The following is a 13841-nucleotide window of genomic DNA, read 5'->3' on the forward strand; positions in this document are numbered from 1 at the left end:
CTCGAGCTGATAATACCATTCCAACTGTGTGCCAGACAGGCTCTCTTGGAAGAAATGAATCCACAGCTTCCTATCAGTGGTATGTGGCTGAATCTTTCTCACATAAGCCCTTAGATGCATCTGAGGACAGGATGCACCATCGTACTTAGTGAAAGTGGGGATTTTGAACTTGCGAGGAATGACCACATCAGAGACCAGTCCTAAGCTTTCGAAATCCGGACCGGGCGCCTTCTGACCCTCCATAGCTAGCATACGTTCTTCTAGCAATTTGTACTTGTCATCTTTTGGAGAGTACTGTTCATCTTCATAATCTTCCTTGTCGTCCTCAGGGTTGAAGAGATCAACATTCTCATCTTCTGAATCTGTCTCTGTTTCCTCTTCTTGATCCTTCGGAGTTCTAATTTTGACTCCTGTGGCCTGTCCTTTAAGCCTTCTTCCCGGGTTAATGTAACTCACAGGTTTCTTGTCCTTTTTCTTCTCGAGCAAGAGAGCCTTCAGTTCCTCCTGCCCCTTGGATAAGTTCAAGATCATCTCCTGGAGTTGAGCATTCTGAGCATGGAGATCTTTGACAGTTTGTTCGAGGTCCATTTTTCTGTTTGGAGGAAAACCGTGAGAACATTGATCCCTTTAGAGTACCTGTTATGCAATGTTATGTTATGCTATGCAATGTATGAAATGTTTTCAAGGACTTTTGGAATTTAACTTTGCATAAACTACCAAAAAAGGAAACTTTTTTTTTTATTTTTTTTTTTATACAAAACAGAGCAAAGTTAAATCCCTAAGTCCTTGAAATGGTTAGTACAATGTTATGATGTTATGATGTTATGATGTTATGTTGTTATGATGTTATGATGTTATGTAAATAACAAGCACAAGCAAGTCACACAACAATCACTCCTAGGTTTTAAGGCTTGCATGAGTTCCAAAGGTAAGTACCCTCCCCACTGAAGTTTGGTTGGTTCAACCTGTCCTAGAATAGTAACCGGGTTCTAGAAGGATCTCAGATCATCGACCTTTCTTTAAGTCCACTTCAGTGCAACGTCAAGTGGTTGACCGAAGCTTCCCTAAAGTCCAATCTCAAAGAGTGTAGTATCGAGTCTCAACCAACCCCAGTCGGAACCGAAGTCAGTTATCTCACTACTTTCTAATGGCTAGGATGAGTCAATTAGGGTTCTAAAGGTCTGGTTAATGCTTTGATGACACCACGCGAATGCCAAATTTTTCCTCAAGTAAACATGAGGAACATCAGGACATCCAAAGTGTCACATTAACCGTAGCCATCATTTTAACCATTCCAGTATACGCCGGATAGTCGCGATGATCTATTGCTACTTACCTAAGGTACACTAGATCCGGGTGTAGGATCCTTCACTCAAGCATAAAATACCCTTAAAAGAAGGAACAGTTGAAAACATAAATGATTTTTTAAGGTGACCTCTCTTAATTATTCCCCAGCAGAGTCGCCAGTTCTGTCATACGGTGAACTGACTTTTTGTGTTCTTTAATCGCAATGTCGCGGTTAGCAAGAGTCGCCACCGACTTTTCTTTTATCCCATAAGGAAAGGTGGAAAAGAACAGGAAAGACCTTAATTTGGATTCTTAGGTTCGGGAGGTACGTTATACAAAGGGAAGGTGTTAGCACCCTTTGTATCCATGGTTATCCATGGGCTCTTAATTGCTCAATCATTTATGTTTTCTAGTTTGGAAAAGGTGGTTGAGAAATGTGTGAAAAATGTTTGGAAAATGAGAATTTAACTTTGTAATGGTCCTTGCATGAATGTATACAAAGTGGTTATCTCATTTAGATTTGAAAGTTATTTAGAAAAATATAACTCAGCAATGATCCTAGTACGGATGTATGCTAAGTGGTGATTTTCCAAAAAAAGGAGGATGTTTGAAATGTGTAAGGTGGACAGATATTTTAGGTTATGAATGAGCAATTAAGGGTTATACCCGTCTGAGGTCTTTATTGTCATTTTCTATCCTTGTGAGGGTAAAACTGTCCTTACTATTGAGAAGTAAGTAGTTTATCCTTGGGATGTAGAAGGGTCATCGTAGGGTCATCGATAGGTCATTGAAGGCAACAATAGTGAGGATACCTTAGCATTCGAAGGGACTATCATCATTTAACCGTAGGCTACACCGAAGGGTCATCGAGGGGCAAAGTCGTATTTCCGAAGGCAACATCCGAGAGACCATGATTTATTTTATGATGATTTAATCGAAGGGCCATTGCTAAGTGTATCCCCACATTCGCGGGACATGACCGTATTACGTAATCGTGGGGTAACAAAGAGAGGTCCGATATCATTTATTTTAAGTCCGGATTTTAACAATTAATTAAATAGCCGTAATCAGTTAGGTAATTAGGTCCACAGTAAATCAATGAAATCAATACATTAAAAATCAAGCTTGGTGATTCAAGATGAATCTCCACATTAAACTTAGGTCATTCAAAAGCCATCTCCTCCAGAGTGTCCACACCTAAAGCGGCATGCCTAACCGGCTATTTCTTTGGAAGTATGCTAGCCTTTACACCATGCAACACACGGATTAGAGCATTGAGATAAAGTACAATTGGAAATTGCACCATAAAATAAACATAACAGTCAGGAATTCAAGCCAAATGATGCAGAATCATGATTAGATAAACATAAAATGGACAACAAAGAGACAAAGCAGCCACTGCCCCGTTCGCCTCTGCTTCGCCTAGCGAAGGCTCAGCGAAGGCTCGCTGCAGGCTCGCTTAGCGATGAGCTAGCGAGAGGCCACGGGTTTAGAATTTGAATGCAGCATGACTTCCGAAAACCTGTACTCTCGTGGCATTGGATTATAGACATAGCATACACAATTATACAGGATATTCATACTTGGATTCACATGCGAAATCAACTTACATATCAAACTTTAATCGGAATGCATCATGTATGTAAAGAAGATCAATTGGAAACGTAAAACAGCGGTGATACACAAACCTGTGTGCAATTGCGATATTGAACGGGACTGATTGCTTGGAGGCCGGCTTGAGTTGGGCGGCGGTAGCTTCGGCGCGGATGGGCTGCCTTCAGGTTAGCAAGGTTTTTGCACCAGGGTTTCCGTCCTTCGTCCGCCTGTTTGTGCGTTTCCGTGTTTCTCCCTCTGGGTCTGTCCCCCCCTTTCTGTGGCTGAGGAGCTGGTATTTATAGTAGTAGTGGTGGTGACCTAATGGGCTTAAGATGAGGTCCAAAACTTCAGATTTTCGCAAGCTTCGCTAGGCGAAGGAATTGCTCGCCTAGCGAGCAAGCTAGTTCTGGGCTTTTTCTGGATCTGATGCTTCGCTGGGCGAGTGTCATGATGAAATGTTCGCTAGGCGAAGGGACTGCTCGCCCAGCGAGCAAGCTATTTTGGGCCTCTTTTGGATTGGGCCTGTTGTGAGTTGGGCTTTCGTTCCTTTAGAGTCAGTGCCTTGCAAAACAAGTCGGAGGGTCTTGAGGAATGCTTTGTAATATCAACGGGCAAATTTTGGGGTATGACAATATGGTTAATGAGGGGCAGAGAAAAACAAGCAATCCCATATTTTATAATTAACTCTTACACATATCGTCACAGTTGGAACAAATTAATGTGGTGAAATATTAAAACGTAAGAATGTTGTTGTTAGGATTCAAACCAAGGATCTATAAATTATTTCACAACGGTTGTCTTCTTTACCCATTGTTATAAGTATCGCGCTACCTAACTTATAACAACAGTCACTCGTCCGCTGTGGAAACCAGTAAACATACAATCACACGCTACCTATCAAAGGACGTGAAACCATCATTATATGTGTTTCGCAATCGTCATTATATGTGCTTTCCTAGTAGTGTGTGATATAAATGTCTGAGGTTGCTAAATATAAAACAACCTAGCTATAGTTTCAATATTTAATAACTTTAATTGAAGGGTTAAGTTTGACTGCTTATCATAGGTTTTAGGACTTAATCTATTTTTTGAGTTTGAGGTTTAGATAACCTAGAAACTTACCAAGTCTAGTTTGGAAGAATCTCAGGAATAAATTCACAAGATTAAGATTACTCTCTAACATATTCAGAATCTCAAAAAGAGTTATGGTGATTTGCATATTTAATAGAAGTGGAAATAAGATAAATTCACAAACTAAGTTCGAGTAGCTAAATCATTTTGCCGTTATGCTCAAAGGTTCGATAGAATAAACTTTCGACATAAGCAGTTAGGAGATTTAAAAGATGGTTTTAAATAGAAAAAGCAGTTCAAAATAGTTCAAATTTCGAAGATGCATGGAAGTAGACTAGAAGGATCAAGCCCACATAAGGGAATACATGTCGATTTATGCGAAGATAACCATTATCGACGGTTAGCATTGTAATAATATATAAGACGAGTTCAGTCATGCAAACAAAGATCACAAAATTTATTAAGTATTTCCTATAGAACTTAAGTATCCAAGCCACAGAGAGAAAATAGTTAGTTTGGAGAAAATGTGTGAATTTGCATCTTTTCTTTTAATCATTTAAATTTGAAGCATTTACTTAAATGATTTTTATTATGCTTTTTGTTTATTCCCTATTTCCAAATTATTCTGCATGATTCCAGTTAGAGTTTATGTCCAAATTTTCGACATTCAAACGTCAAAGTTCTAAGCACAAACATTTTTGTGTTATATTATTTTGCACAAACTGTCTTAATATTTTTTCAAGTTTAATCCATTAAATGAATTAAAACTTATTATTTGATTTACTAAAAATACCAGTAAGCACAAACACGAAGATTGCTTAACTCAAATACAAAAGGAGAAGAAAAATCTCAACTCCAACCATTACATAAGGAAACCTAGTGGATACTCCAACCAGGCGTTCAAATTAATTACAATAGAGTCGATCGACCCGTCGCATTTATAGATAAATTGAGAACTTTCGTACAATTCCTCTCAAATTATACCTTTAATTGTTTTTGATCCACGTATTTTTTTCCGCTTTACAAATTTCTTTTATTTTATAAAATTCCTTTTAATTTATTTTACTTTATTATATTTTATAAAAAAACATATAAAATCAATCATAATACAAAGTGTATTTATTTTTACAGCTTTGCTATTCCTACACCATTTTTTACACCAAATACTTACACCGTATACACTGTTCACCGTATTTATACGGTGAACAGTGTATTTTAAAAGTAAAATAATATTTTTATGAACAGTATTTTTGAACAGTACATGAACAGTACGTGAACAGTACATGAACAATACGCGTGAACAGTGTCTACGAACAGTGACTTAAAATAGTGAAAAAAGTTGGTTAATTAAATGTAAAAAATTGGTTAATGAAGTGATGAAGTTGGTTAATGAACGTCCAGACATTAAAAATAATTTTGAATAGCCATCAAAATTGGTTAATACAAGTTATAAAGTTGGTTAAAAATATTAAGAAATTGGTTAATAAACATTTACATAATAAAAAATAATATTAAAAAATAATATTTTTTTATATATTTTTTTAAAATAATATATTATTATAATATTCTACTGTTCACCATACGGATGAACAGTAGAATATGGGTGTAGGTGTAGAACTAAGTGTAAGAATAGCATTTTTCTTATTTTTATGACTGAATAAATATGGTATTAGTTGAGGCAGTCAGCAGTAGAAAGCTCAGAAAGATTGCTGATTTGACTGGCTTTAGATGTGGTTCTCTCCCTTTCACTTATTTGAGAGTGCCTTTATTTAAGGGTAGGGTTAAGGTTTGTCATTTGCTCCCTACTACAGACAAAATCCTTGCCAAATTGTCTTCATGGAAAGGGTATCTTCTTTCTATGGCAGGGAGACTCACCATTATCAAGTCAACTATTTACATCATGCTATCATACACCATGGCAATATACTCTTGACCGGTTTCTTTAATCAAGCAAATAGAGAAAGCCTGCAGAAATTTCATTTGGACATGAGATATTCAAAAGAGAAGTTTGTTCACGGTGGCTTGGAAAAAACATTGCCAGCCTCTTAATGGGGGAGGCATTGGCCTTAGATCCCTGATGAGATTGAATGAGTCATGCAACTTAAAGCTTGGTTGGGATTTGTTAAGTAGAAATGACAGTTGGGCGATCAATATTAGAAATAGGATCTTAAGGCCTAAATGGATTATAAATTATCATATTTTTCTTCTTTATGGACTGGTGTTAAATCTGAGATCAACAATATCACTTCCAACACAACTTGGCTCATTGGCTCTGGCAAGGACATTAGATTCTGGTTTGATAATTGGTGTGGTCAACCTTTGGTTAATTACTCTTCTTTGGACTTCTTAGCATCTAAAGGTATTATGACTAACAACAAAGTCTCAAACTTCATTTTGGATAATAACTAGTACTTTTCTCATGATTGATAGTTGTGGTTCCCTTTCCTTAATTCCCTTCTCCTTCCTATCTCTGATACCAATCCTAATTATGCTGATAATTTAAATGGGTTTCATAATGAAAATGGTTTGCTCACTCTTAAGGATGCTTATCTTTTTAAGATCCCCATTATCACCGTTTCTATGTGGGCTTTTGAGGTGTGGTGTGCAGACATACCCCCAAAAAGCTCTTTGTTAGTTTGGAAGATCATTAATGGGCAAATTTCCATTGACAATCTGGTTATGCATTGAGGAATTGCGATGACTTCTAGATGTTATCTCTATAATGCGGCTGTCGAAACTCTAGAGCATTCACTCATCAACTGCAATTATGCTTAGGGGTTCTGGAGATGGATCAAGACCAATGCGAACTTAAATCTACAATTTTTGTCTGTTGAAGATTTGCTTTCGCGCTGCAAATATGACATATCTTCCCAAGCAACGTTGGTTATTAAAGCTGCTGTCATTTTTCAGATTAGTCAAATTTGGAAAGCAAAGAATGATATTAAGTATAACAATAAGAAAATCTCCATCATAGACTCCATCAATATGATCAACATGAAGGTTAAAATTCCAGAAGACAACACATATAGCTCTTTGCACAAATTCTTTCATAAACTCCATCAATATGATCAACATGAAGGTTATAAACATTTGGAAAAACTTGTTAGGAAAATTTACTAATTCTAACCTCATTATTCTCATATATTTAAAGAAGGAAATTCTTATGTTGATTACCTTGTAAATATAGCTCTTTGCACAAATTCTTTCATAGTTTTTGATTTCATCCTTTTGAAAATTCAGAATGAATTTGTAAAGAATATGTTAGACATACCTTTCTTTAAGGCTATGTTTGGATTGATGGAATATGATGGAGCAAAGCGGAATGGAATGGTATAAACTCATATTCCATTGTTTGGTTTAATTAAAAAAGGATGGAATGGAGCGGAACATGATGGAATGCATTTCATCCCATTCCATTACTTCCCATCATATTTTATACCTTCCGATTTGGACGGAATGAGAAAATTGATCTATTCCATTATGAAATACCCAAACAATGGAATGACATATTTATTCCATTCGGTTCCGCTCCGCTACATTCCACTTCGTTCCGCTCCATTCCGCTTCGTTAGTTTTAGCGTATCCAAACATAGTCTAAATTTATCTCTTCTTAATGAGATTAACTTTGGTTATGTTTGGATATCATAAAATGAACGGAGCAGAATAGAGTGGAGCGGAATGAGACGGAGCGGAACGAATGCCACATTCCAAATTGGAGGGGAAGAAATATGGTGATAAGTGATGAAATGAAATGGAATCCATATCACTTCATTCCGCTCCGTTCCGTCGAATTTTAAATGATTCAAATAATAAAATATCATTCCACTCCATCTCATTCCATTCCGTTTCACTCCATCCAATTCCATCAATTTAAAGAAAGCCTTAGTTCTTTTTTTTTAAATCTTTGATTGTACCTTTTCCTTTCCTCTTATTAAGAAGAAGAAGAAAAAAAGAGTGGTATTAGCTATTAATCTCTTTTTAAAATGTTTTAAAATTTTAATGTCAATTTTTGAAAAAAAAATAGTTTTTTTAAATTTTTTATATTAAGTAAATTATTACAGCTTTTTGATTTGATCACTCACTTCAGTCACTAACCCTGATCACGACGTGATTGCCCCCAATGGAATCCGGTGACGGTTACAGCGGACGAGGAACTCAACAACCGAACGACGAGGTGATTCTACAACCAGAATGGAGACGCCGAACTGCCTCAACCGGAGGAGAACAAAACCTTACTCTCCAACCAGAATGGAGGCGAGGTAGGTCAACAGCAACAGCTCTCCCTTCTCCTTCCCATGCCGGCGATGAAGCTCAGAAGAAGGATGGTGAGCAGAAAAAGGAGGTTATCCTTCAACCAGAATGGAGACGATCAAGGTCCACTACTACTACTGCCACTGCATATCCATGGAATCAAAACCAAAATTATGGTGTAAGAAAACCATTTGGTTCGAGTTCGAGTTCTAGTGGTGTTCAAAGAAGTAGAAACATTGATGAATCTTGGCGAAATGCTCCACCGCTAGGTATATTCAGCATTCCATTCAAGAATCATGTCATTGCTATGTTGCACCGACACCTCTGATATCTGAGTCGAACACTCGCACGGACACTTACATTCAATTTATTAATTTTTTAAAATTATTACCGGTATCGACGTATGAGTTGCGTAAATGTGTCAGTAGTGTCATAGTCTAAAGACTTGTTTAATTATTACGCCAATTTTCTATAACTGTTGATTTTCCATTTTTCTTGGAAGATTATGTAGTTCCTAAACTGGAAAGTCTACAAATATCGAAAGATTTAGCTGCATCATCATTTTCACTTGAAAGAAAGGATAAAGCTTTGCCTATTCGGAGACCTGACCGTGGTGGCACATTATCGATTCTTACGAGCAGACTTTGTGTCAATCATTTTCTTTTGAAGTTCAATCCAGAGAGTATAATATTTCATTACAATGTTAGCGTGAAACCTAATTTTTCCTCAAAAGTTGGCCAGCCTCGGAAGTTGTCTAATAATGACCTGTCCATGATTAGAGAGAAATTGTTTTCTGATGATCCCGAGAGGTTCCCCTTGGACATGACTGCGCATGACGGTGCCAAAAATATCTTTAGTGCGGTGCAGTTACCAGAAGAGACTGTTAATGTGGTGGTCTTTGATGGAGAGGATGAAAAGACCACTTCATATAGTGTTACCATAACACTTCTTAATAAACTCAGACTTCACAAGTTAATGGACTATCTTTGTGGGCATTCACTCTCTCTTCCTAGGGATATTTTACAAGGAATGGATGTCGTGGTAAAAGAGAATCCTGCTAGGCGCACAATTTCTGTGGGACGGCACTTCTATCCCACAAATCCTCCTTTAGTAATGAAGGAACTTCGCCCTGGAATAATTGCGGTCGGGGGGTTTCAGCATAGTTTAAAACCTACTTCTCAGGGTCTGTCCTTGTGTGTAGACTACTCGGTGGTGCCTTTCCGAAAGCAAATGTCCGTCTTGGATTTCTTGCATGAGCGTATCAATGGCTTTAACTTGGGTGAATTTCAAAAGTTCAGGAAATACGTTGAGGAGGTGCTTATTGGATTGAAAGTTAGTGTGACTCACCGGAAGTCCAAACAGAAATATATTATTGCCGGATTAACACCTACGGTTACAAGGCATGTCACTTTCCCCATTGACTATACTAAGAGCTGGAAAATTGAAAAGGATGTTAATCTTCTTAGCTTTTTTAATGAGAAATATGACAAGGACATTGTACACAAAGACATTCCTTGTTTAGATTTAGGGAAAGGAAACAGGAAGAACTATGTACCCATGGAATTTTGTGTTTTAGCTGAGGGCCAAAGATATCCCAAAGAGCGTTTGGATGGTGCTTCAGCAAAGACATTGGAAGCAATGGCACTAGCTCACCCGAGCGAGAGGCAGAGTGCTATACAGAAGATGGTGCAATCGAGTGATGGACCTTGCGGGTAAGTGGAGTTTTGATTCGATTATTTCCAAATGCTAGTACTTTTGGTACTTTTATTGCTTTCCTTGATTGTTGGTTACAAATGCATGAAATGACAATGATGGATTTATATCACTAGGTACTCTTATTTAAAGGAAAAATTGCTTGCTATATACACCTTTCAATTTTGCCTCATATATGAAGAAGATTGCAAATGACCCACAAACTTCATACTAGGTGTCCTATGAACAACTTCACTATATGACCATTTGCTCTAGTATCAACTGCAAAGAGAAAGTTAGTAGATTTTTTGGATAATCTAAACAAGTGATCAATCAGAAGAAATTCAATGATATGGTGAGCGGAAAACCCTACAAATTGGTAGCAGAAAAGAACTAGACACCTGAACCTATTAAGTCTAGGAAAACCTTAATTCCTATAGCAAAAAAGAACTACAATTTTACTCTTATCCCAAGCAACCCCTGATTCCTGAACCTATTAAAAAGTCTAGGAAAACCAAGAGAGTCTACTTTATTTGGAAGAGGAGAAGAGAATTTTTTACTTGATGGTGTTCTTAGTGCCTATTTGAATTGACTTATTTGAGCTTATCTACTAGCATAAGTTTTGTAAGTCTATTTGGGAGATATTATCAAAACAGCATATGATATTTTTCCTAAATTTTTTTGAACTTATTTTTACAAGTTCTCTAAAATAGCTTGTGAAAACAACTTATAGCATATATATAAAAAATTACTTTGGTTATAAAAATAACTTACAAACTTATTCATAAGCGCTTATTTTAACGAGTGTTTCTGCTATAAGCTACAAATAAGTTGTTTATCCAAACAGACCCTTAGCATAATTTCAAAATTGACAACTAGACACCTAACTAAATAATATGAATCACTGCAAGATTTCTAATTGAATTATGAAAATATACTATTGGCCTCCGTAATGAGATACGGCCTATGCGTTGGAATATGATTTGTAGTGATGACAGTTAATTTTAAGTCATGAATGATTAAACAAGGTCACTCCTCCTAGTAGCAATTGATATAGCTTAGTATATAACGGAAAACTTGTACATGTTATTTTGAAAACATGGAGATATTCAGCTTAACAACTCTTCAGCTTTCTTACGTGAATTCTGGAAGTGATTAGTTTGAATATCTGTTTAGATATAGACATATGAACTAGTTTTTTATTTAATGTCTGAATATTTTTAAGGTTATTTATTTGTCCTTAATCCCGGACTTTGTATTTGTTGGAGACATGTCTCACTTTCAATTTTCTTCATTGGCAGCGGTGATATTATTCAAAACTTTGGAATGTCAGTCAATATGACCATGACAACCATTCTAGGACGTGTAATTGGACCCCCGGAATTGAAGTTGGGCGATCCAAATGGCAAGATTGTCAAGATAACAGTCGATCTAGATAAATGTCATTGGAACCTTGCCGGAAGATCAATGGTGGAAGGTAAACCAGTTGAGCGTTGGGCCATTCTTGATTTCACCAGTATCGGGCCGTATAATAAAAAATTAAGACGAAAGGAATTTGTTGAAAAACTTATTGGTAAATACAAAAAGTTAGGTATCTATATGCAGGAGCCCATTTGGTATGAAGAATCTTCAATGAAGATACTTGCGAGTCATGACTTGCTATCTGAATTACTTGAAAAAATCAACAACATTTGTAAATATAACCAAGGTCAACTACAATTTCTTCTCTGCGTGATGGCTAATAAAAGTCCAGGTTACAAATACCTCAAGTGGATTTCTGAGACCCAAGTTGGTATAATCACACAATGTTGTTTGTCTTATAGTGCTAATCAAGGGGATGACAAATTCTATACTTATCTTGCTCTCAAGATTAATGCCAAGCTTGGAGGCAGTAATGTAGAGCTCAATAATAGGCTTCCTTACTTTGAGGGGGACGAACATGTTATGTTTATAGGTGCTGATGTCAATCACCCTGGTTTACGGGACAACAGGAGTCCATCAATTGTTGCTGTGGTTGCAACCATTAATTGGCCAGCTGCTAATCGCTATGCAGCACGTGTTTGCCCACAATTCAATCGAAGTGAGAAAATATTAAACTTTGGGGAGGTTTGTGTTGAGCTTGTTGGTTGTTATTGGAGGATGAATGGAGTCAGGCCAGAAAAAATTGTTGTTTTTCGTGATGGGGTGAGCGAGTACCAGTTTGACATGGTTCTTAATGAAGAGCTACTAGATTTGAAGAGTGCATTCCAAAGATTAAATTATTTCCCAACAATCACTCTTATTGTAGCACAAAAACGACATCAAACTCGATTTTTTCCGGATGGTTTGAAGGATGGGTCTTCCGGTGGCAATATTTTACCAGGAACAGTTATTGACACAAAAGTTATACACCCTTTTGAGTTTGATTTTTACCTCTGTAGTTACTATGGAAGCCTAGGTACAAGCAAGCCTACTCACTACCATGTTTTATGGGATGAGCACAAGTTTACATCTGATGAATTGCAGAAACTTATATATGAGATGTGCTTTACTTTTGCAAGGTGCACTAAACCCGTGTCTTTAGTCCCTCCTGTGTATTATGCTGACCTTGCTGCTTATAGAGGACGATTGTACCACGAAGCAAGGATTGGGATGCAGTCTAAGAAGTCAAGAGGATCTTCATCTTCTAAAGGTGCATTTGAACAAAGATTTTACAGGTTGCATGCTGACCTGGAAAACATAATGTTCTTTATCTAACAGGCCTATCATCCATTCTTACAGAAGCTGGGGAAAATCTCATGACTTACTCCTGCCTGCACATATATCATGTCCTATGCTTTTTTCTACTGAAAAATGCAAAGTAATCTTACGAGTCTGTTTTCTAGTATACCTTTCCATTTTAGAGGAATTTTATACCTTGGAAAATTGACATGATCTAATCAATTAGCCACTCATAGCTCAAAGCCTAGATCTTCAAGTAATATTTTGGTCTTCAAATGAGCTCGTAATTTAGGCGCTCCATTTCTCTTCCCACACCTCCGGCACTTTGTGGTATGTTGTATTTGCATCATGTCTCATTGTTAACATGTGCGAACTAACACTACTTCCTAGCATCAATCTTTAATTTCTAGCTTGCTACTGAAAATTGGCAAAAAAATTTTGTCTTGATATTATACTGCTATATGATTGTAGGAACTAAATTTCCAGAGCTGTCTCCTATATTAAGTTGTTTGTGCAGTTTATAATTTCTAATTCTATTGTTGTCTTATTGATTCTGATTTGACAATCATGCTATTATTTTCATTTATTATTTTTTCATGTGAACACATGGCTTGTAATTGTATGTAACAATTATAGTTTGGATTTCATTCCTTAGAATGTTTTGTTCGATTCTTCAACATCAGCATTTTTAAGGTTATCTTGAATCTCAAAAATCGGTACAGGTGCTTCAGTCTTCTAATGCCATGGTTGAGTTGAAAATTGGGAATGATGCATAATTAGTTGTGTAGGAAATCTCTATCAACCATTTCAGTTTTCCTAATTCTATTAATGCATTACCTGTAAGTACCGGTATCATAGTTTATGACATCTACCTGTTAATCTTCAAACTTACATAGAAGCCTTTTAGAGACTTGATTCGTTCTCAACTGATCATGATTACGAAAATTGTCATCTCAAAAAGGAGGAAGAAAAAGAACTGGACAAAAATTATACATCAGACATGCTGCACTAAAGATTGTAACGGATGATATGTAAGCTATGTATTGTGCACATTGATTTTGATTAAGGAAATGATATTATTTCATTTAATGTAGCTTCAAACACTCAGAATATGATCATTGGAGTCTGGCACATACTAATCCTTATTTCCGCATCTAATATGTTTATGTTTGGTTTCATGTTTTGAGCCTTCAAGATCGATTTTGAAATACAAAATTGATTTAGACATGTTCCTTTGCTGTAGA

The 13841-nt window shown here is 36.6% G+C and overlaps 1 protein-coding gene across 2 annotated transcripts; it reads left to right on the forward strand.

Moving 5' to 3' along the window:
• The first annotated feature begins 8017 nt into the window (after window positions 1-8017).
• LOC127075786 (protein argonaute 2) lies at window positions 8018-13736 on the forward strand. 2 transcript variants are annotated; one of them, XM_051017258.1, is made up of 3 exons: window positions 8018-8474; window positions 8708-9917; window positions 11199-13736. In XM_051017258.1, the coding sequence occupies exons 1-3, from the start codon at window positions 8075-8077 to the stop codon at window positions 12631-12633; spliced, it is 3045 nt and encodes a 1014-aa protein (XP_050873215.1). In that variant the 5' UTR covers window positions 8018-8074; the 3' UTR covers window positions 12634-13736. The 2 variants fall into 2 exon arrangements, with proteins under 2 accessions (XP_050873215.1, XP_050873224.1); XM_051017267.1 differs by having other exon boundaries at window positions 8717-9917.
• Window positions 13737-13841: the final 105 nt, after the last annotated feature.

Source organism: Lathyrus oleraceus, chromosome 1, assembly GCF_024323335.1.
Source record: "Lathyrus oleraceus cultivar Zhongwan6 chromosome 1, CAAS_Psat_ZW6_1.0, whole genome shotgun sequence".
Classification (NCBI taxonomy): Eukaryota; Viridiplantae; Streptophyta; class Magnoliopsida; order Fabales; family Fabaceae; genus Lathyrus; species Lathyrus oleraceus.